Here is a 25813-nt window from a genome sequence, read left to right on the forward strand (position 1 = left end):
CTGTACCCAAGTTTTCTCCAAGGCGTGTACATCCCCCGCTAAGAAATCAAAATGAGGATAACTCTTTGCAACAAGTGCATGGGGACGCTCCGGCCATGAAAGAACTTGGAAAGTAAGTGGAAGTGGTCTCCCCCTCCACAGAGTTGCGAGAGGCAGGTGGAGGAAGACTTGATCTGTGCACACATTACTTATACGTTTCTTGCGGGATTGTGGACGCTCCGTTGTTTTCGTCATTACTACTGTCATACTTAATGCAGATAAATGCCTGTGACCTTTAGAATATAGCTGGATGTCCTTGTAACTGATCTCTTATGAGAGGAGGAGAGAGGGTTTTTTCTTAGCTATCTCCTTCATGTGAGCAAAATTGATTCAAGTGAGTTAAGAAGTCCAAAGCTTTCTTAACAGATAGTAGTCCTTCATATCCTTGTAACAAATTATTAGCGCTAAGATTTACCATCTTACATACTTTAATTTCCATTGCATAAAAGAAAAAATTCCTGACAAACTTTCTGAACTTGAATTGTAATTTTGTGAACTTGAATTGGAAACCCTGAACTTGAATTGTAAATTTCTTAACTTGAATTGTAATTTTCTTAACCTAAGCTGGAAAAGGTGTAGTACCTAGTTGGGGATTTTCCGTTTGGTCGTCAAACAAATTCAGGTAACACTATGGACACATTCAGTCTATGTCTGGTCTTTATTGACCGGCCAGTTCAACTTAACCAAACCTAGCTATGCTTAGCAAATATGGAAACATAGCGATGCTTTGTAAGATAATAAAGCAACTGAAACTCTTTCACACACAAACGATAGACTCGAACGAGTTGGTAGAGAAAATAGTAAATTTGTGGACTTTTAACTCTTGACAGAATAAAAATACGATTTGCGTTCTTAAGTTATTTTGAATGTTATATTTCTGTTTGGCTCCTTGATTTGTTTATTATCATATTATGTTATTTTTTCAAATCTATTTTCTTACGTACGCCAGCTGGGTACTTGCGCTCTTATCTGATTTAAAATATTTCCTATGACATTTCGACTCTAAATCATTAAATTAGTTCTCAAATTAGTTTGTAAACAACACGATACGATTTAAATACACAATTTTGTATGTAGATTCTTATGCATACTTTTGTTAGCTTTTAGTTTAGCATGCATTTCATAATTGCGCCGTACCCACAATGAAATAAAATTGAGTTTCCTGCATCTGCAAAATGCCACACATAAAAACTTTAAAGTGCTTCACTGGTCATAGCAGCCATATTTGACAAAAATGTATTTTTCAAAGTTCCTGTAATAAGTTCTCCGATAGAGATGCACTACCTGCTGCAGAGTGGAATATAACCGTATCTAACATTCGAAAAAATACCCTATCCCAAACATTATTTCAAAACCGCTATCTCAAAATTTCTTTCAAAAATGGCTTATCCCAAAATTCTAAAATTCAAAAACGCCCTATCTCAGAATTCGGTTGAAGAATGCCCTATATGTGCACACGTTTAATATATATTGACGCCAGATGGTTTTTGGCGTTTTTAAACGGTTTTATTTAGCTTGACTCTGTGTAGCGGGCGGACGTTTTGAACAGATTTTGTAATTCAGATTTAAGTAACTTCCCGATAGCTAGAAGCTTGAAACTTGGAATATAGTTCACATCCCGTTGGCAATGCAATAATAAGAAAAAAAACTCCGATAGGTGGCACTTGGATCGAAATATTTCAAAAAACCGTATTTGTGGTCCGATTTGGCTCATATTTGGAACAAATATTACATACAGTCCGGTAGAAGTGACATCAAACTATTTTGGAGTTCGAGGAGGAACAAGCATACGTGGCGCCTAGTCGAGTAAAGTCTTTGGAAGGATTATGTATTGAGGACTTAGATTGTAATAAATTGTCAGGAAAGAGTCCTTGTAATAATGAGTCACTGAATGAACTAATTATAATGAGAAATAATAGGCAATTAAATAAAGACTAAAAACTTGAAAATAAAATAATTTAAAAAACACTTTTTAAGTTAATTGGTTTTATTGAAAACAATATTTACATTAAGTAATAATGATACTAAAAGCTAGAAAATAATTAGTTACGTCCCAGGCTTTTATTTGTCTGATCAACGCCCTAGATTGATGAGGAGTGTGACTAGTACCTAGGACCTACCTAATTATTTTCTAGCTTTTAGTATTATTATTACTTAATGTAAGTATTGGTTTCAATAAAACCGTTTACCTTAACATTTTTTTTAATGATTTTATTTTTAACCAAATTTCAAAAGAATTCTGAGATAGGGCGTTTTATACAAAGTTGACCACCTATCTTAAAGTATTTCTATTGCCATATCTCGTAAAATACTCTCGTTTGATACAAATGTCGGCGTATTTCATAATTTTTTTTATATTATTGATATTAAAGGAAAACTACAAAATTTTGCGCACGGCGATGGTTACTAGGACATGTTTCTGAAGTTCATTTCAACATTAGCTAACTTTTCTGGTGCTAACTCGAGCTCACCTGCATTCATACTGGCGTTAAGGCATATGTCTCTATCGGCTCACGAATTAAGTTCTGTTGAGCGCGCCGAAAAATATTCGACACTATTTGGGATTCGAAATATATAGTATATGTGTGTGTACCAAAATGTGTGTAAAAGAAATATCATCTGCGTGATACCAATATGAATGCAGCTGAACTTGAGCTCAGGACTTAGCATCCGCGAATTTAGCGGATGCAGAAGTGTTCTCAGGAACATAGTAATCATTGCCGTGTGCAAAATAGCAGTTGTAATTTTTATTAAATTTCCCCAATTAAAATGTTTTTGACATTTTCGATATTTTGAAAAAAAAAAAAAACACATTTCAGTAAAGAAGTTGTCAGGAACTAATGCGAATTTTGAGCGATCTATAACTTTTAATTTGTTAGACTAATGTTGATTGGATCCATATATGTAATACTCCTATATTGCTAATAGAAAGTACTCGCAATGTGTTTTGAATTCGAAATCAAAACAAGACAGCCTATAAAACTTTTGTGATTGTAGCAGCATAAGTGTGACAAGAAAAATTTAAATTTAGGTACATTCGACTATTGAATACAAAAGCAAAAACGTTTAAACAACAATATATCGGAACTCTGATGTTTGGGAATGTACCTAGCCTTTTGTAGCAATATAGGGGCATTACATATATGATTGGATTACAAAACTGCATACTCAAAAAAATTCAGAAAACACCAAATAAAAAGTTTGAAAAAAAAAGGTAAAGAAGTCTAAGTTCGGGTGAAACCGTTGTTGTTTGTTTTGTGCGCTCTTTAGAGTCAAAATAACTAGGAAATATTTTAAAACAGATAAGAGCGCAAGTACCCAGCGTGCGTACGTAAGAAAATAGATTTGAAAAAATAAATAGTATGATAAGCAAATCAGGGAGCCAAACAGAAATATAACATTCAAAATAACTTAAGAACGCAAATCGTATTTTTATTCTGTCAAGAGTTAAAAGTCCACAAATTTACTATTTTCCCTACCAACTCGATCGAATCTATTGTTTGTGTGTGAAAGAGTTTCAGTTGCTTTATTCTCTTACAAAGCATCGCTATGTTTCCATATTTGCTAAGCACAGCTGGCCGGTCAATTAAGAACGGAAAACCCCCAACTAGGTACTAAACTTTTTCCAGTTTAAGTTAAGAGTTTCCAATTCAAGTTCAGAAAGTTGCAAGGCTGCGCAATAATACACATACATATGGTTCTATTCTGAACTAATCTTCGTTTAAAAGAAGCAAAAAGAATACAGTGGCTAACACAACACCAATGACCTTGAGCGGGTAACAATGCAGTTTTCCTTCAGATATATATTTATAATAGAGACTAGCTTTACCAGGCACACGTTGTAACGCCCGAGATCGAATGGATGTTGCGTTATTTTTTCTGTTTTGTTTGTTGATAATTTAATTTATTGTTCTGTAAATTCAATTGAATTTTGTACGCATATTTGGTGAAATTTTCTGTTAAAACATTTTATTCTTGTATCTTATTGTATCTTATTTTATATTATTGTATTGCTTTTACCGCTGATGATTGTTGCTTTGATTACAATCCGAAGAAGCATGACTGGTGAGCCAATTTTTAAAGTTGATATATGCGCAGGCATTCCTTTTGGTTCTAAGGAGTATGGAAATTCATTTGGATAATTCACAATTTTATCTTCATCTGTAACTGTGTCGAACGATTTATATTTCGTCACTTCACCAGGAAATTGATTTTGAAAGCGATCATTGATTTTGTTAACATGATCATTTTTGGGAGCTAAGATAGTTCTTTCGCATAGCCAAAAAACAAAAACATTTAAATTTAAAATTCTTAATTCTGAAATATGAAAAACTTTCGTCTTGATCGAAGGAACCTCGAGCCAAAATTTGGTGCTGATCGAAGTATAGCAAACACGTTTTCATAGGGAACACACACACAGAATTTGATTTTTATAGAAGATGTAGATAGACTGAAGCTAAAAAATTTTTTTAACAGCGGCAGATTACTAAACGTCCAAAAGGCATAACAGCTAAACTCAACAATGCAGTCAAAGTTTAGGTGTTAAAATAACTTAAGTTTGTACGGCAGCCATAGTTTTTCCCCATTCCCAATTTTACTGGAGGTTTTAGGACTTAACGTCACATAGCTCGTTACCAATTTTAATTATCCTACCATTATGACATCCAGATATATGCAGTATAATATATTCCATTTGTATGGGAGGTGCCACGCCCCCTTTTCCCAATTCCATATTTTCTTGGTGGTGTTAAGGATTGACCTCAAATAACTCCTTACTGAATATCAATGTTCTGGCATGTATACCTTCAAAGTTATGCAGTACCAAAGATTCCATTTGAATGGGAGGTTCCACTCCCCCTTTTCCCAATGCCGCCTTTTCTTGGTGGTGTTAGGGATTGACCTCATATAACTCCTTACTGAATTTCAATGTTCTGGCATGTATACCTTCAAAGTTATGCAGTACTAAATATTCCATTTGTATGGGAGGTGTCACGCCCCCTTTCTCCAAATTCCGCATTTTCTTGGTGGTGTTAGGGATTGACCTCATATAACTCCTTACTGAATTTCAATGTTCTGGCATGTATACCTTCAAAGTTATGCAGTACCAAAGATTCCATTTGAATGGGAGGTGCCACGCCCCCTTTATCCCAATTCCATATTTTCTTGGTGGTGTTAAGGATTGACCTCAAATAACTCCTTACTGAATTTCAATGTTCTGGCATGTATACCTTCAAAGTTATGCAGTACTAAATATTCCATTTGAAGGGAGGTGTCACGCCCCCTTTCTTCAAATTCCGCATTTTCTTGGTGGTGTTAGGGATTGACCTCATATAACTCCTCATTGAATTTCAATGTTCTGGCATGTATACCTTCAAAGGTATGCAGTACCAAAGATTCCATTTGTATGGGAGGTGCCACGCCCCTTTTATATATCGAAATTATTTTTAGCCTAAAACCTTCCCGTTGATCGAAGGAACCCATAACCAAAATTTGGTGATGATTGATGTGTGGGAAATACGTTTCTATAGCGAACACACACACAGACAGAATTTGATTTTTATATATATATGGCTAAACCGATTTGGGATTTTAAAATCAACTAACCATCATCTCTCCTTCCTGTATCTTTCCTAAAAATTTCGAGTTCTCGAGTTATGGAGTGACAATCAAAACGTACACTTCTTTTTATATATATAGATATAACAGAACAATAAAAATACGATTGTTACAAAACTATTTTTCGCTAAGATTTAACGTATTATTTTACGACCCTTTTTAAAATCATTTATATAAAAGTGGGCGTGGTCCTTAACCAATCTTTTCTATTTTTACTAGAAATCTCTCCTGCTATAAGGAAAATATGTGTACTCAATTTTGTTACGATATGTAAATTTTTCTTTGAGTTATGGCTCCCGAAACATTGAAAATTGCTTAGACAAAAAAGGGGCGGTGCCACACCCATTTTCAAAAATTTTAGTGTTTTCCAATTTAATGTTATAATTCAATTTAGAAAGTAAAATTCTATTGCCACAAAGCTCTTTTTCGCTAAGATATAGCTTATTATTTTCGACCACGACTCTTTTTAAAATCTTTTATATAAAAGTGGGCGTGATCCTTAACCGATTTCGTTAATTTTTGTTCAAAGCATTCCTTATAGTAAAGCCAACCTCTCTGCGGAATTTTGTTACGATAGGTTTAACGATTTTTGTTTTATGATTAATAATATTTGTAAAATTGATTTTATCAAAAGTGGGCGGTGCCACGCCCATTTAAAATTTTTTTTTCCAAATTTGTATCAAAAGTTTCGATATCAGTCTACACTACAATAGTACTAAACTACTTTCGAAATAGTCTCGAAATAAAACCGAAGTGATCCCATAATTGTCCAAAAATGGTTTCGAAATCGTTTTGAAAGGATCCTAAGAAAATCCCAAATTGATCAAGAAATTGTTCCGAATCGGTCCCGAAATAGTTTCGAAATGATTCTTATAATACTCCTAAAATGGTTTTTAAATGGTCTTAATGTCAGACCTTTGACCCTGCCTATGAATTCTGTTGAAGAAGCCACTGACTGCGCATATTATCAATAAAAAATACATAAACTGTTCACTTTTTTATCGAATTCCTTATTTCTTAAATATTGCTTTATTTGAGTGCGTAGCAATTTTATTTTTGTCAAAATAATTTCATCATTATGGCAACTCTAAAATATCTACGAAATATGTAAGCAACGCATTAAACTGTGAACAGCTGATAAACAAATGATAAGTAAAAAAATGAAATAAAAGCAACAGCAAAACACAATTCAAAAGTAAAATTAATTATGTAAACAACAATTTGATTAAAATTTTTCCGTACAACTTTCGCTCTAAGATAAACGGATAAATTCCCGTGAATTATTCAAACTTCAATAAAACAAAATTAAAAATTTGCAAAAATTATTTAGGTTTTTTGTGTTGGATTTTTCATCAAAAAAATTAAAAATTATACTAAATTTCAAAAGCGAAATAAAGTATTTAATAAGTGACGTAAATCGTGAATAACAATTTGTAAATACAAAAAGTTTAAATAAACCCCGTGCAAAATGAGTTTACGTGGTGTACATGCTGAAGATTCGACGGATTCGATGGAAATCTCTGAAAATTCAGCAAGTGTTTTTCCTTTTGTACCACTCAATCGAGGTATTTTGCGATCTGTTTCTGGAACGGCAGCTTCAACACGAAGTAAGTGAAATCTCATTAGCATTATAAATATGAAAGCTTGTATGTTTGGATGTGGGGATACAGCCATTCGTCTTTGACGCACAGATGGTCAATAGCCTGGAAGGATCTACTGCCTATATGTTTTAGAAAGAGAGAAATTGGTTTACACTCTCTTACTTTTTAATCGTTATAACTGTAAGAGTACTGACCTTGACCAATGATATCAGATAAGTTAGGTTAGATTAGGTTGAAGTAGCTGTCCGAGGCCACTTTGTATGTTGGCATCGGTTGCTTGTCAAGTAGTCAGTTTAGATTTCGAAAATCAAGATCCATAATAGATGCTGAAGCCTTAACTGGAGGTCAAAATAAAAGGAAGCTCTGGACACTGACTACTTTGGATATTAGAAATGCTTCTAACACTGCGAACTGGATGCAGATACCACTATGGCACACCTGCTTACCTGCGCAGAATAATTGCTAGCTATTTTAGCGACAGAGTACTCCTCTTTGATACTGATGAGGGACCAAGAAAGCGCAACATCACACGTGGCGTCCCTCAGACATCTGTTCTAGGACCAATACTATGGAATGCGATGTTTGACGGTCCCCGAAGTCTTAAAATGTGGACCGCAAATTATCTGGGTGGTCGGCAGGCATCGGTGCAATTTAGAAACGTAAAATCAAAACCAAGAAGAATTAAACAAGGGGTGCCACAGGGTGATGTCCTATCCCCACTTTTGTTTAACTTCTATATATCAAAGCTACCTTCGCCACCAGAAGGAGTTACTATCGTTTCCTACGCCGATGACTGCACAATAATGGCCACAGGCGCAGGCCCACAGATCGATGAGATTTGCAACAAAATAACCGGCTACCTCGCTGATCTGTCCAGTTTTTTCGCCTCGCGAAACCTGGCATTATCACCGACTAATTCCTCCGCGCCCTTATTTACAACATGGACGTCCCAAATGTCGACCATTTTGAACGTCCACGTCGATGGCACTACGCTACCGACTGTCCTACACCCCAAAATCTTGGGTGTGACGTTTGATCAGGATCTACATTTTGGTGAGCATGCAGCCGCAATTGTACCGAAAATCCAGAGCCGTAATAAAATCCTCAAATCTCTTGCTGGCAGTACTTGGGGAAAAGACAAAGAAACTCTCATTACCACTTACAAATCAAAAGGCCAGCCCATTTCATGCTACGCGTCCCCTATATGGTCGCCAAGCCTAAAAACTACTCACTGGAAGAAGGCCTGCCAAAATACTGCTCTCAGAACCGGCAAGGGCTGTCTTATGTCCCCAGAACACCATCTACATAATGATACGAGAATACTCCCCATCAGGGAGAGAAATGAGTTGCTAACCAAACAGTTCCTGTTGAATACCCAGAAATCTGGCCATCCCAACAAGCATTATGAGGAAATACGGCACCTGAGAACACAGCCGTATGAAGCCAAAAAACACAAGCAGGCCCTCAGTGAACTTCACAAACAGGCGTCGGACTTTATGCCAGGAATTTCCCGGTGAATCTAGTACTCAAACAACAATACCCACAACTTGCGGAAGAGAAACGCACACTCCCCAGGGAAACGCGAGTCACTCTAGCTCAACTTCGATCTGGATACTGTAACAGGTTAAACTCTTACCTATCCAGAATCAACCCCAACATATAAAACATATTTTCTGCTTGTAACGTGTCCCCACATGACACCAAGCATCTCTTCAATTGTATTGTGGAACCAACTCCTCTAACACCCCTATCATTATGGTCCACCCCTGTTGAAACAGCAAGTTTCCTTGGACTCCCGTTAGAGTATATTGATGAAAATTTGTGATCGGTCGCACCTATTGGATGGGGCGAAGCACTGCTACATGTTTGATGGTGCGCTACAAATCGTCCTTCCCGCAGGCACACAAATTGTCGGCTACGCAAATGATACTGTCGTCTAAGCATTGGCCAAGAAACTGGATCTGCACAAAACTTTATGCAATGACACCGTAGAAAGAATAAATGAAAGACTGACGAACATGGGGCTGCAAATGCCTAGAAATATGACAGAAGTGGTTTTAGTGAGTTCAAAGCGGACCGTGGATGAGTTAGTCCTACCACATAGGAGATTATAAAATAAATTCAAAGCATTAGTTGAAATACTTACTAGTGAAAACTACCCCTTAAGGAGCACTTCATGGCATTGCAGAATAAATTTTTTAAAGTTAGTGCAGCCCTAATGTGAATAATGCCCATCACTGCAGACCAGGTGAAGCTATTGTCCAACGTAACTAGCTGTATAGTATTAATTCGGAGTAGAGAGGCATGGTGTGAGCGGAAGTACGACGAACTAAACCACCACCTCATGTAGATATTGGGTGGGCATGGCGCTTTCAAGGAATATTTACATAAGCGTAAGATACAGAAGGGTGCTTTCTGTCCACACTGTCCCACCTAATTGGAAAACGCAGAACACGTAATGTTTCATTGCCCTCGTTTCCTCCGCGAAAGACTCTGTATACAGAGTTTGTGGAGAGGAACCTTCCATAAAGAATTTAGTTCCCCTAATGTGCAGACAAGTAGATTGTTGGATTGCTGTGAGTAAAATGACCTTTAAATTTTGACGCGATTGATGCATGCTGAAAGGGGCGCATGCGAAGCTGTAGCGATTGACTCGAATAAAAATACCACGAATAGACATCATTACCTTCTCTCTTCGAACCATTTCGAAGACTTGATAAATGCTACCTAGTCCTTGATGTCATATTCCACGACCTGGCGTAGTTTATCCAGAAAGGGATTTCTCAGAAAGTGCCACCTTGCTCTTAACTTTGCGTTGCGTTGAACAACCCCTCGCATTATTTATGTATTTTAGTCGCTGCTTAAGACAGGCATACCTGCCACGGGCATTTTCTAAGCCCCCTATTCCGCTGGGCGTTGGATACTTTAGTTATCGGGTAGTGTGAAGTAGAGTTTTAGGTCTAGGTTCCTTAAATAGACTCCACCTCCAACTGCCCTTTAGCTTAGAATAGTCGGTGTATATGGAAATGCTGTCTTTAACTGCAAGGACCTAACCGTAATGCTTTCAGTAATTTTTTTGGTCGCGCAGCAATCCGTGCTAGGAGGCAGAAAACTGTATTTGTTTAGTATGCTAGATTGTTCCATGGTTTTATTGTTCCAATTGGATAACTCTCTTAAACGCATGGCTGACGTTGCCGTGCTCGATAACTAGCGAAGGTCCAAGGGTAAGGTGTCAGGTATATTAATTATGTATATGGGTTATAAAGAACGATGAAAATGCAATTTTGGAAAAGTGAGCAGAGCCACCCGGCCCTCACCTTGCAGCGGCAGATATTATTCCGTAACAGAGGATATGTCTGTGTATCCCTGTGTATGGTCTCTGAACATTTCAGGATTTTTTTCCAATATCGATTTGGAATTATTTCGGACAATTTCACGAACTATTTGTGGATGATTACGGGAACTTTTATGAAAGATATTTAAACTGTTTCCAGATCATATCAAGATTGTTTGTAGGATCATTTTGGAATATTTTCAGGATAATTTAGGTATTTTTTTGACCTTTTCGTTATAATTTTGATGCTATCTCGGAATAATTTCTGTGCGATTTCGAGATCAGTTCGATACCATCTTTAGATCACACGAGGAGTGTTTTCGGAAAAGTTTGGGAAATAATTCGAAATAACTTTGGTATAGTTTTGGGATTATTTTGGAGTTTATTTTGAAACCATTTTGTGATTCTTTATAAAAGTTTCGGTAATATTTCGTGATTGTTTTCGGTTTTTTTATCGGAAGCATTACTACGGGACCGTTTCGTGATAATTTTATGATTGCTTTCTGGACTAATTCGGGATTGTTTTGAGATTACTTTGGGACTATACCGATATTGTTTAATGATTACTACGAGACTACTTTGGGACAATATCGAAATAAATCGGGATTGTTTTGTTTGATCTTTTCAGGAGTGAGTTAGGATTTTGCTACATTAAATCCTTAAAAAAATATATTTTTTGTGGACACGAAGTCCGACTTTATTTGTTCACTTTCAAATTAGAACTAACTTTACAATTATTCTTAATTCTACTTTACGGCTAATTCTATATTTGTATGTTTGTCAGGTCACGTTGCACTTGCATGTGCTGGGAATATTTGCCGGGTTTGTTGTAGCAGCGTCATCATATTTTGGTAGCGCGTGTGGTGTCGTTTGCCCATGGGAAACAGTCAGGTTAAATGTTCGCATTGTCACTTGATATTGCTGTGATGCAATAATTTTGTTATTGCAACGTTTGTTGTGTTAACTATCCCCCACTCAAGAATGAACGTCCTCGGTCATTAGAAGAAGGGAAGATCATTGAACTTGATGTAGGTCGGGATTTTATTCGTCTGGCTGGGTAAAACCCCTGTAGGAATTTCGGCTTGAGCTGCTTGGCTTTTTCCAATGTATTCAATACTAATTGATTTACGTGTACGGGTGATAATTAATATACCCACCAGCGCTATGATGGTTACGATTGTCAGTGTCCCAATAGAAAATGTTGTCTTTCTCAAAAAATCAATTCGCTTTGTGTTGTTGATGTGTAGCTCTTGCAGAACTTCTAATGATAAAATGTCCATATGACCTTTTTCAGCTGGGGTTAGCTGCAGGACTGAAGGTATGGCTTCAAATGGTTGGGATGCAATATTTCTGTATAACTGATTATTTATTTTTACTGTTGAATTATAAAATTGGATAAGGTGTGTCCCATTAAGTTCTTGTGGTGCCTCGTTAACTTCTATCTGACCATTGAAGTTGTTTAGCAGGATAATGCCTGGTTGTACTTCTTCTACCCCAGATATGTGCTGACCTGACATCGTAGAGCAACTCGAATTCAAACTATTTATTAATCTAGGTATACATTGATCTTCACTTAAGTCTACTAAATTATTTCTATTACATATTGATATTTCATTGTATATTTCGCATGGCTTACGAATGCCGTATGTAATGTTTTTACATTTCAAAATTTCATCGTATTGAATATTTATTGCAATATTATTTTGTTTTTTTACTGGCCTTAATATTATTTTCCTAAAAGTTTCATTACTTGTAAGTGGAATTTTTACCATATAGATAATTATCATTTCTTTACATAAAACATTTATTTTTGAAAATTCTAACGCTTCTTCTGCGTTGTTAAATGGCATTTCTTCTGCCTTTAATTTTTCTAATGCTACTTTTACTTCCTGTTTGTTAAGTATTACAGTATTAAGGATATTTCCTTTAGCCCATTGTATGGCGTATTTTATATTTATTAATTCATCTTTTATTAACCTTATTTTACTTTGCAAATCTACTACAATTTCATCGATTATACTATTATCCTTATTTATTGCATTTAAAATTGAATTTGTCATTATGGTAATATTGCTTAACCTTTTACTAAAAAGTTCATTTATTATCGTTTGTTTATTGTTATTTTCATTTAGGTTCATCAGGTTGTTGTTAATGATTTCTAGGTCATCGTGGTCCGGTGATCCAGCCAGATATTTCCACGCAGTGCCTAGAATATTAATAGCTCTTTCTTTACGTAGTTTCTTTATTGGTTTAAGGGATTCAAGGATTTCGAGGGTCTGGTTTGTTTCATGTTTAAGGATTGGATAAAGAAAACTGTCCTTAGGTAGTCGCTCTGTTAGGTGAGTGTGAATGTCCGTCAAAAGTGCTTCGTACTTATTAAGGTCAATTACGTGAATAAGTCTAAAGGTACCGTCCTGAATTTTGGCGAGTCCATTATTGATGGTCACTAAATAGGAGTGCGTGTAGTCCAAGATTTCTACGTCTCCGTTAATCGGTAGGAGGAGATGAAGTCTGTAAATGTAGGAATTATTAACTTTTAATATTACTTTTATGTATCGTCCTTCCTGATTCAGTTATAATTGTCGTGCTTTTATCTTCTTTTACTATTTCTTTTCTGTATTTTGGGGATATCTTGGATCCTAGTCGTTTGTCAATTTTTATGAATACAATATCTCCTGGCATGTATGTTTTTGTGGGTGTGCGTTTTTTGTTGTGTTGGGTAAGGTCCATATTCTGTTTTTCCCTGAGTTTTTCTGTAATTTCTCTCCTAGCTTGTTCAAATTGGCTTGGGTCTGTACTAACGTTTCGTCCGAAAAATACTTCAATTGGTCTTCGTCCTGTTGTGGAATGTACTGTATAGTTGTACTCGTAAACTGCTCTGTCCAAAAGTTCGGGGAATGATGAGAAATTTCGTTCAGCTTTTAGGCAACGTATTAATTCTGTAAGGGTGGAATGAAAGCGTTCTATTCCGTTCCGTTAACCGAACTTTTATATGGAGGAGTTTTGTATATTCGGATGCCGAGGGTGTCCTCGAGCATAAAGGTAATGGATGCGGAATTGAGGCTTGTCTCATTGTCTATGACTATGAGTTCTGGGACGCCAAATGGGAATAAAAGTTCACGCAAGGGCTCTTTCACGTGTTCTATTGCTCTGGATTTTATAATTTTCGTCTGAACATATTTCGAGAATTTATCGATTGCCGTTAGTACTAGGTTCTTTTCTGTTGCGTATATATCGATGTGAAGGATGTGTCCTGGGTACTGTGGTAATGGCGTCTTTTTCAATTCGGGGTTATTGGGATGGCGATCGTATTTATTCTCGCTGCATACCAAACAGTTCTTAATTGTATTTTTTATTTTCCTGGACATGGCTGGGAAAAAGTAGTTCTCTAAAATTTGGGTTTTGTTTTCACAATGGTTTCGGTGTGCTCTTCGATGAGTCTTTATGATCATTTCCTCTTGCTCCTGTTCACTTATGATGTCCTGTACTTGTTTTTGGGTGAACCTTATTTTGTAGGATCTAAAATGGATGGGGTAGATTTCTTGGATTTTCCCCATTACTGATTCTTCTGCTTTTATACAGTTTATAACGGATGGATTCAAATATCTTTTAAGGATATTAATGAGTCGGGTAGTATCGTAGTCTGGTTCCTCTACAATGTGTCTATGATAAGTCGGGAACACTATTTTGAATTGATATGTTGATATCGGGCCTGATTTTAAGAGGATTTGGTTTTTGAATACGTTAATGGGTGTTTCCAAACTGGGTATTAGGTCGTGTGAGGAACTATCGCTGCTGTGACAAGTGGCAGTTGAAAGGCTATTGTTTTCTGTTCTAGGAGGCCTAGAGAGTGCATCGGCAACTACATTGGTTCTTCCTGGTTTATATTGTAGTTCATAGTTATACTCTTCCAGGATGCACTTCCACCTCTTCATCTTGCCATTGTAGTTTTTGTTGCTTAAAGCGAAAGTCAAGGGTTGGTGGTCCGTGAAGATTACCACTTTAGGTGAACCGTATAAATAATTTCTGAAACTATTGACTGCCCAAATTATCGCTAGCATCTCTTTTTCGTTTGCAGCGTATGCTTCTTCGGCTTTTGTTAACGAACGGGATATGTAGGCTATTGGTTTGCCTGATTGTTCGAGAACGGCGCCGATCGCGTAGTTGGAGGCGTCGGTGGTGAGATGAAAGTCCTGAGTAAAGTCAGGATATGCTAAAACTACTTCCTTTGACACAAGTGAATATTTTAATTTGTTGAAGGCGTCTAATGCTGTGCTGTCGAGAGTTATTTGTTTTTTACTGGATGCATTCTTCGAAATGCGTCCCTCCTCCCCTCTTAAAAGCGTGGTCAGGGGTTTCGCTAACTTAGCGTAATCCCTGATAAAGCGGCGGTAGTATCCGGATAGTCCAAGGAAAGATCTTAAATCTTTCAAAGTTTTTGGACATGGGAATTTTTGAATTGCTTCGACCTTTGAAGGGTTGGTTCTGATGCCGTCAGGTGAGATAATGAATCCTAAGAATTCTACTTCTTTTCGAAAGAATTCACATTTATCTAGTTGTACCTTCATATTCGCTTCTTGTAGAGTGCGAAATATTTGTTCGATATTTCGGAGGTGGCTTTCTTCATTGTCGCCGAAAACTATAATGTCGTCGATATAGACATAACAGGTTTTACCTATGTAATTCCTTAGAATGTCATCTAAGGCCCTTTGAAATATGGATGGCGCGTTTTTCAGCCCAAAAGGGAGTCGTGTAAACTCATACTTGCCATTGTTGACAGAAAAGGCTGTTTTTTCGATGTCAGATTCCTTTAAAGGTATCTGATGGAATCCGCTTTTTAAGTCCAGTACGGAAAAGTATTTATTATTTCCTAGTTGCGCAATTATTTCGTTAATCTCGGGAATTGGATACCTATCGGCCACAGTTACCTTGTTCAATTTCCTGTAGTCGATTACGAGTCTGTACTTTTTTTTCCCAGAGGCATCTAGTTTTTTGGGACTACCCATACAGGTGAGTTGTATGGGGAACGCGATGGCCTTATTATGCCATCATTAAGTAAGCTTTGAATTTCATTGGTGACAAATTCTCTCATTCCAACAGGGTATGGGTAATACCTAGTGTATACGGGCGTGTCGGAAGATGTCCTTATTTCGCCTACTACGGTAGTTGTGTAGGTTAGCTTTTCGTTTGGCTCAGTAAATAATTGATCATATTTTTTTACAAGTTGTTGCATATAAAATTTTTGAGAGGGTGTCATATGTTCGGTCCTAACTTCGATTTTGTTTACGGCAGGGGAAAGCATTTGTTTAATTTTAACTTCTTTACCATTACCGAACTTGATTATATCATCACGAACGTTAATGGTTGCGTGGAGATCTTTGAGACTATCGTTGCCGATGATCCCATCAAAGGATTTTAATTCTGGCAAAATAAAAAATTTTAAATTTGCATTATCTTTTCCGAAAAGATTTATTATTGTGTGGTGGGTGATCTTAATTTGACCCGCTATTGAATTTGCGAAAAAGGGTTTCTCGTTGGGGATGGGCTTCGAAACAAATTGAGGTTGTATATAGTTTTTACTTGAACCGGTGTCAATTAACATTTTAAGGATTTTCCCGTTCCTCGTTCTAAACTCAACGTAGGGTAACGAGGAACTCTTCATCCTAAAAAATTAACATCAATATAATCTGCTTGGTTATCGTCAGGGTGTTCTTGCAGTAAATCTTCGTGCTCTGCATTGGCTACGTATCGCTCGTATTCCTCTTCGGTTGGTGTCCAGTTTTGGTGATAGTGCTGGTCTTCCTGGTAATATTGTTCGTCTTGTGTGGATGTGTCTATGTGAAAATTCCGTTGCTGTTTAAATGGAATTTGTTGCGAAAGGTTTGACGTCCTTTTTTCGGCTGGTTTATTGAAGTTTGGCCTATTCATGTAGTTTAGTGCTCTCGACTGGGTGGAGCGATCGATGTCCATAGGCTCTGGACGAGGTTGCGGCTTCGGTGCCGTTGGTCTAGGTGGTTGGGTTTGGCGATAGTTTTGCCAAGGTTGTTGAGTTTGATGGTTTGGTTGGGTGACTTGTTGGTAATATTGGGGCAACTGTTGGTGTCGAGGTTGCATGTGCGGTCCTGGGATATACGCGAGTTGCGGATAGAATGGTTGAGGTTTGTACTGCGGGTTCCTTGGTGGCAGTAAAGGTGTGAAAATGGGATTGGCTTTTCGAGTCGTGCTTGGTTGTGTAAAGGAATAACTGCTACGGGCAACTTGGTTTTCGAGTTTGAGACATAAGTGTAGGGCTTGTGGGAGATCCTCGGGCTCTTTCATCCCTAGGAGTCGGGGAAGATCGCCTTTTAAGCCTCTAATAAATGTGTCAAGGGCTTTATGCCTATAAGTCTGTGTAAGGAGCGAGAGTGACTCCTGGCTTATTTCCAGACTTGTTAATTTGTTTAGTATTAAGGACAGGTGAGTGTATACGTTTTGGTAGAATTCTTGAATCGTACAATTTCCTTGCACCAAGGATGTGAGTTGGCATTCGAGAGTGGTAATATCTCTCTTATCCGCATAGTGTAGTGATAAACATCTGGAAATTGCTTTCCAGTCAAGGGGCGTACTATATGATTCTAAGGCAATGTCTGCACTGCCGACAATTTTATTTCTAATAACGGATAGAATGCCAAAATATTTAGGGGTTCCTCTTAGTGAATCGTAAATTTTTAAGACCCTATCGACACTTTTCTTCCAGGAGCTGTATTCGCCTGGGTTTCCGTTGAAATCTCGGATACTGCGTACTATGTCCGGGACTTTGTCAAGATCTGAGAGTTGTCCTTGGAGCTCTGGTCTAATAGTTTCGTCAGTAGCGTTGGTTAAGTCGGCGTTGGGGTTGAGTAGGGCTTGGAATTGTTGTCGTCCTTCGTTCCTAAGTATTCTGGTGACAACTGAAGTAATTAGGGCTTCTAATTCGGTAGTGGAGTTGCTTTGGCTACTTGATGTTTGAGGTAAGGGTTGGGCGGGTTGGGGAGCTTGATTAGCTTGGGGGTTCAGCACACTTGGTCGGATCATTTTATGAGCGTTTATACTTCTTTGAATGGCTATTTGTTGCTATGGTTTATTTCCTAGCTTTTCCTAAATTTTATATTGTGGGTGGTGAACTGCAGATTTTTTTTTTTTTTTTTTTTCTTTTTTTGTATTGTAGTTTAGAATTTGATTGTTAAATCCTATCCTATGTCCTACCGTTAGGTTTGTTTCCCTATTTTGAATGTTCTTATACTATTAAATTTTCTCAAAATTTGTTTCTTTTCTAAATTCACTTTTCTTTAAAAATTATCTCACTTAAAAATTGTTTCCTATTAAATTTCCTTTAAATTAATTTTCTTTTCTTACTTTCACTTTTCTTTAAAAAGGTTTCCGCTTAATTCACAGATTTTCCTACAAAATTACTTGTTTTAACTATTTTTATGCTATTAAATTTTCTTTAAACAAATTTCCTTTTCTTATATTCACTTTTCTCTAAAAAATTTTCCTATAAAATTACTTGTTTTAAATATTTTTATATTATTGAATTTCTTTAAATAAATTTTCTTTTCTTATATTCACTTTTCCTTAAAAAATTTTCCACTTAATTCGTGGCTTTTCTAATAAAATTACTTGTTTTAGATATTTTATACTATTCAATTTTCTTTAAATAAATTTTCTTTTCTTATTTTCACTTTTCTTTAAAAATTTTCACTTGATTCACAGGTTTTTCTTAAAATTCTAATTTCCTTACGCTATAATCAGGAACATCCTCATTTCCTGGGCAGGCGGCTAATAGCTGTGTATTTCCTTTTTGCTTTCGCTACTGGGGGGCCTCTTTTCCTGCACTTGGTCCTTTATCGGGTTGGCGCGATCGTTCCGGGTTGGCGCTTGTTTTTTATCGGCCGATTAAGTACTTTAACTGATTTCCGATCAAACTCACGGTGGCTTGCAGCTGCTTGAGGTGTCTTTGCCACAACGATTTTATTGCGCGTTTTCACCCGATTATTACCGCTCGGGCGCCAGTTAGGATTTTGCTACATTAAATCCTTAAAAAAATATATTTTTTGTGGACACGAAGTCCGACTTTATTTGTTCACTTTCAAATTAGAACTAACTTTACAATTATTCTTAATTCTACTTTACGGCTAATTCTATATTTGTATGTTTGTCAGGTCACGTTGCACTTGCATGTGCTGGGAATATTTGCCGGGTTTGTTGTAGCAGCGTCATCATATTTTGGTAGCGCGTGTGGTGTCGTTTGCCCATGGGAAACAGTCAGGTTAAATGTTCGCATTGTCACTTGATATTGCTGTGATGCAATAATTTTGTTATTGCAACGTTTGTTGTGTTAACTAGTGTCTTGTTTCATTTTGAGACTATCTCCGAATTTTTCCGGCATGATTTTCGACATAGTTTTGGGATAAGTTAAGCTTTTTGAAGAATGCTTTCGGGACCGATTCGGGAATATTTCGAAAGTTATCTCAGTATTGTTTTCGGTATTATTGCGGTACCATCTCTTAAGTGTTAAGGCACTTTTTTCATGATCTATTTGGGTTCATTTCAGCATTAATTCGGGACTCATCGAAGGGGTATTCGCTAGATACCAACAAAACAATCCTCTTATTTGCTAAAAAGGTACCTATGCTTTCTCGTTGAAGCTTTTTACCGTTCCATGATTCAATTTTGCAGTTTGCTATGTGCTTGAAATTTTGTTCCAAAACAGTATTTCTCCATAGTCATAAAGTACGTTTTGTTATGTAGCATGGACTAAATACATTGTATAAATTGGTTTCATTATCAATACGTAATCGTCACAGTATGTGTTTCATTTAGCAATCGACGCCTTATCTTTTACCGTTTGAATGGTATTTCATATATAAATGTATGTATTTTCTATAACCAATTTAGTATTAACAATTAAACTCATTGTCAGCGTTTCATTAAAAAATATGAGTAACTTGATTTTATGTTATATTTAAATTGGCTTAAAATTACACTGGTTTACAGCCCAAAACGCACCAGAGCCTCAAACTGTTTTTTGGAATTGCTTAATTCGTTCTTGAGATATATATGATTAAGTGGACCCAATTTTTTTTTTTTTTGGAAAAAACCGTTATTCGTAACTATCTCAAAAACGTTACCATAGAATTAAAAATAACCTCGATTTTCGAAATCAGGGAGTGATTTTACATAGGAATTTCATAATGGCGTCTCTGGTGCAGAAAAAAAATTGGAATTTGTGATCCAGTGTTATTTGAATCGATTGATTTGATGATATGATATTGTGATATGATGTGCTTTGTTTTTGTTTGTATTTTGTGTAATGTAATACATTAAATTTTAGTTGAATTGATTTGATTTTAAAGCATATTTGAAATGATTTGAACCTTCTTAATTGGGTCATTTATTTTTGTTTAATACAATTAGCATCATTTGATGTAAGTTGATATGATTTCATTTGCATGATTTGATTTGATTTAATTCCGTTAAGAGTATATAGAATTAAATCAAATCATTGATGTGACTTCATTTCAATTTAAGTTGGTTTGATGTGATATGCTTTGACTTGATTTATTTTAACTTAATGTAATTTGATTAATATTTTTGTTTAACGATATCACAAAGGTTAGGTGTGTACGTAAATAAAAAACGCTACCAAGAACCAGGTCGTTTGCTATGAAATAAGTCTGTCCTCTTGTCAAGTACTCCGAAGTTTTCAGGAACGTACCGTGCTTTCTGTTTAATTTGAATTGATTAAAAAGCTATGGAATAATTTGAAATGATTTCATATGATTGTACCCGATATGGTTTGATTTAATATAAACTTAATTTGATTTGAGTCTAAATAAAGATGTAATTTGATTTTATTCAACTAAATTAGTTGCGGTTTCGGATGATTTGACTTGCTTTGTATTGATTCGATTATGTTTAATGTGATGCGATGTGATGTGAAGGTCAGGTCGGATATTTAAGAAAGTGTTTTGAAAAATAATAGAACGCAATATAGACTTTTTTATTCAACAACATTTTTTGCGTTGTTATATGATTTGACTGATTTTTATTTGACTCGCTCTTGATTGATGTGATGTGACGTGATATGATGCCATTTGATGTCATTTTGTGTGAAGGTTTCAGGTCAGATATCTAGGAAAGTTCTTTGAAAAATAGTATTACGCAATCAAGGTTTTTCAAGATTTCTGAAAAGTATGATGACTACCGCCGTGGTAATGTGATAGCGTGTTTCGCCTACCCAGGGAAATCAAACATTTAGGAAAAAGTTGTTTTGATTAATGATTCAAGGTTCGATTCGAGCTCAAGGCCAGAACAATAATTTTTTTCTAATGATAATTATTGTTATTTTTTAATTTTTCTAAATTTGAAAAATTGTATTTTGTTTTTGGATGGCGCAACACTGAATAAATATAGTTGGTAAAAAGGAATAGAAGTAGCAAATTTGCCAGTCAAACAAACCACCGCTGTATAGATAAATGGTTAGCGCAGCATGCCTAAAGCGTACTGATGATGAAGGCTTAGCACCCTTCGAAATGGATCTATCTGCGCAGCTATGGCAGGTTGTCTGAAAAATTTTCTACTTACTATTCCAAAAACAAAATACAATTTTTCAAATTTAGAAAAATTAAAAAATAGCAATAATTATCATTAGAAAAAAATTATTGTTCTGGCCTTGAGCTCGAATCGAACCTTGAATCATTTATCAATAGGCCGATAAAAACAAAAACAATTGTTGTTTTGATTAGATAAAAGATTTTTTAAGCCCGCGGGAGTGGTTTGGCAGGCACTCTGAGTGTTTACTGCCATGAAAAGCTTCCCTGCAGCGAAAATGGGAGACAGTCACGAAAAGCAACAGTTACGCACTAGAGGTTTCATGACTGCCTCCGAACTGCTACTGTTGTTGTTGCGTTAACATTGTCACCAAAGTTCTCTTAGTTCTCTAGTTCAAAGGAAGTAGCAGTTTCAAAAAGGTTGAACCATAACAGATGCTTGTTAGAGGCGTTTCTGTAGCGCAGGTGGGATGTGATAAGGCAAATTGAACGTTAGGTTATTAAGCCCCTAAATAATGTATAATACTGTGACGAATATTAGCATCACTAAGCTGCCACTCTAATGTAGAAGGCGACGAAGAGATATCTCATCTCACACATACAAATATGTAGTCATCAGCCAAAGTAGTTACTCCTACATACACACCCATATGGCTACAAACTACAAATATACATGTATATAATCTCGGAAGTAAATTGGTATAATTTCTGGACTATTTCGTATTCGATTCGTAATCATTTCAGGTTAATCTCTGTACTCTTTTGAGATACTTTCGAGAGTATCTTCAAATCATTTCAAAGATTATTTCTGAGATCATTTCGTCACTCTTTTTGGGATGAGTTTGGAACGATTTCGGCAATATTCGTTATCAATTCCGGACAATTTCGGAGCAGTTTCACGATTATTTCTTCATGGTTTTCTGCATTGTTTTAAGGATCATTTAGGAATCGAGACAGATTTCGGAATTGTTTTTGGATGATTTCAGGATCGGTTCGGAACCATTTCAGTTTCAGCAGGATTGTTTCAGAACTATTTCGGGATTGTTTTTGGATAAAAACCGGTACCGAAGATTGTCCGTAAATAATCCAGAAATGGTCCCGAAATGAACCTTCAGGACGGGTTCTCCTGTAATGGTCAAGTATTAATTACTTTGGCACTTTTAAACGAGTTTTGTTTTATATATTCAGTGAAATAATCTTATATATTTAATTTTTGCTTATTTCAGTGAATTTTTCTTTCTCTCAATTACATCACTTCTCCCTATCATCAAATCATCTGCTTATCAATAAATTTGAATTTTAAGTAAAATATTTTTTTTTTTATAACAATCGTTAGTAATTTGTGAATTCTAATTCAAGCAACAACTTTCTTGAGTGATTATAAAAGTAAGACACCATCATGAATTTCTATCGCACGGACTCAGCGCATCGACTTTTGGTCGATTCAAAATTATTTGGTTTGTTAGCTACTGGTGAGGATGGGTTCTAAAAATTATTCTTAAAAAACAACAATCAAGAATAAATAACGAATACAACTGACTGATGTGAAGATAAAATTATCTGAGATACGCCCCACCACGACACGGCACACGTTTGAGGCGACAAATGCAATGGCACTAGCAACACCAAAAGTATCGATGGTATCGCCTTAACTTAGAAGTTCATTTTGAAAAGGAAAAAGTCAAAACAAAAAAAAAAACACGCAAAAAGGTTATTTACTTTGAATGGCGTGTGAGGTAATATTCCTTTGGCGTGGTGTTGCCTACTTTGACATTACTAGTATGAAGGTACTAACAAACGTTCGCTTAAATGGTGAATGTTAGTTTTTTTAATTAGAAAAACAAAAACAAGAGACAGCTCACTCATTTCAAGTATTTGGGAACTCTACGAAAACTCGAAAAGTTATAATGAGTGCCCGAGGCTCAGCAAGATCCTATCAAAGAATACAGCTTTATCGCTGTATCTGACAGATGCGGATAAGAGCTGGACCATGAGCTGTGTAGAATCTCTTGAGTTTTTAATATGTACTCATTTGCCGAATGTCCCTGTTCCACAGGAATTTGCTTCACTGGCGGAATGGCATCCATCCTCCTTGTGAAAATCCAGCTCATGGGCCATTAACTCTTTCAAACTCCGGCATCAGATGACACAATTTCTGCGCAACGTCGGAAAAATTTGGGAATTTCCTGCAGCTGGTTGCTTTCTAACTAACTGCTACGCCAACTGTGTGTGATTTGGCATTGTTCCAAAGGATTGAGAGGGGTATGCCACATGAGATGTTCATTCCATCTGCTTTGTGTCGTGGCTGTAAACGACCTGCTTCAGGACCTCTTAGCGATTGTCAAATGGCGCCCTATGCTGATGAGCTGCCATAAAAATCCTCTAACGGGAATTCGAGGAAAATTGCAGTTTCAACAGGGGTGGACCAGACAGAAAGGAATGGCCTTGGTTCCACATTGGAATTGAAAATATGATTCGTGTCATGTGAGGACACGTTACAAACAGGACATTCATTATGTATGTCGGGGTTGATTCCGGATAGTTAAGAGTTTTTAACCTGTTACAGCATTCAGATCGAAGTTGATCTAGAGGCACGCGCGTCTCTCTGATAGGTTGCTTTCCTCTACTGCGAGTTTAGGGTATTTAACTTTAAAAATGGGGCTCGCCGGGCAATTACTGGCATAGAGGTCCGGCGCCTTTTAGTGGATATCTCTGCGGACCTCTTTGTGCTTTTTTCTACGTACGGCTGAGTTCTCATGATACGGCACATTTCTCATTATGCTAAAGTCCCTGTAAGGGGGCCCTCATCTTTTGGAATGCCCATTTTTCTGGGCATATACTCTCGCCGCATTGTGTAAATGGTATTCTGGGGACATAAGAAGATAACCTGTAGCAGTTGTGAGAGCGGTGTTTTGACAGCCCTGTAGTTTCTTTCAGTGAGTATGCTTTAGGCTCTGTGACTATATCGGGAACGCGTAGAATGCATGCGGCCGGCCAATTGGTTGTAATAAGCGTCTCTTCATCTTTACTCCTTGGTAACACTTTATTTTATTTTATACATTTTTTTCATATTTTTTTTAATTAAACTTTTTTAATTACATTTATTTTTGCTGTTTATTTTATTTTACTTTATTTCATTTGCTTCTGGTTTTGTTTAATATAATTTTATTTTATTTCATTTTGTGTTTGGTTTAATTTAATTTTATTTTCAATTCAATTTAATTTTGTTTTATTTTATTATTTTTTTATTATTGTGTTTCATTTTATATTATTTAATATTTTTTAATATAATTTTTATTTTATTTTATTTCATTTTTTTATTTTTTTTAATTCCATTTATTTTATTTTGTTTTTCTTTATTTCATTTAATTTTGTTTTTGTTTTAGTTTTAGTTTCTTTTATTTTATTTTCTTTTATTTTACATTATTTTTTTATATTTTTTTTATTTTTTTATTTTTATATGAATTAATTTTACTGTTTTGTTTTGTATTGCCTTGTTTTGTTTCGTTGTGAATTTTATTTTACTTATTTTATTTTATTTATGTTATTTTATATGATTTTATTTAATTGTTTTGTTTTGTTTTTAAGAAGAAACAACCTTTCAATATTTAGCTCATAAACTAAGCAAACTTTTGTTGGTCTCCTCATACATACATACTTATATTGATTTTTATGCCAAATATACGTTTCATGTTCTAGCTGAATTAGTGTGTAACTTATTCCATAGTGAAATTTAATGCCATGGATTGTGTGAGGGAAACAGCCCAACAACAATGACCGTCATAATGAACTGCAAATAAAAAGAAAAAAATAAAAATAATGCAAAAACATACTGACGCAGCTAGTGGGCATGTGGTGATTACAAGCAATATCTTTGCGCTATTTTGTCGATTACTCTTAAAGACGATTTAATTATTTTCGTTTTTCTTCTATTTTTAATTAAATTGTCCTTTTCTTAATAAATTGTTGTTTATTTATATTTTTTTCACTTTCAGGCTCTGATTCTCCTACAGCAATTGCAGCTGCACGTCAAACTAAGACACCGGTGCCGGGTGAAGTTGGTGATGATGTGCTTCCCAATGAAATATCTGCCCCATATGAAGTACCACAATTTCCAATTGAACAAATTGAGAAAAAATTACAAATACAAAGGCATTTAAATGAAGCATTCATACCAAGGTAATTTAATAATAGAAATCAAATTTAATGAAATAAAAAATTTTGTACGATCCTAAGTCTTCCTGAAAACTTATTTATCAGTAGTCGCCGTGGTGTGTGGTAGCGTGCTCCGCCTAGCACACTGGAGATCCTGGGTTAACGCAACATCAAAATTTTAGAAAACATTTTTTTAAATTAGGTGAAAGTTTTTGTATGCGGGGTCGACCCTCGGCAGTGATTTGGCAAACACTTCGAGTGTATTTGTGCCATGAAAAACTCCTAAGTGGAAACTAATCTGCCTTGCAGGTGGCATTCCGAGTCGGCATAAAACATGTATGTCCCGTCCCGCTAATTTGTAGGGAAAAATTATATGGAACACGACGCAAATTGGAAAAGAAGCTCGGCCTTAAATCTCTTCAGAGGCTATCGTACCTTGAATTTATTTATTTTTGTTTTGTTTTCATATTTCTTTAATTTATACGGATTATTTATAC

The 25813-nt window shown here is 36.0% G+C and overlaps 1 protein-coding gene across 6 annotated transcripts in view; it reads left to right on the top strand.

Annotated features, from left to right (window-relative positions):
- AMPdeam (AMP deaminase) overlaps window positions 1-25813 on the top strand; it is a 114646-nt gene that overhangs the window by 50900 nt on the left and 37933 nt on the right. For 4 of the 6 annotated variants that reach the window (XM_067785631.1, XM_067785629.1, XM_067785634.1 and 1 more), the window contains exons 2-3: window positions 6986-7262; window positions 25157-25340. In XM_067785631.1, coding sequence (XP_067641732.1) covers window positions 7124-7262; window positions 25157-25340 — 323 coding nt within the window. In that variant the 5' untranslated portion in view covers window positions 6986-7123. Of the gene's footprint in view, window positions 1-6985; window positions 7263-22545; window positions 22634-25156; window positions 25341-25813 lie in introns of those variants that run through there. The other 2 variants (XM_067785635.1, XM_067785633.1) reach the window with 2 other exon arrangements.

This window comes from Eurosta solidaginis, chromosome 4 (genome assembly GCF_040869045.1).
Source record: "Eurosta solidaginis isolate ZX-2024a chromosome 4, ASM4086904v1, whole genome shotgun sequence".
Classification (NCBI taxonomy): domain Eukaryota; kingdom Metazoa; phylum Arthropoda; class Insecta; order Diptera; family Tephritidae; genus Eurosta; species Eurosta solidaginis.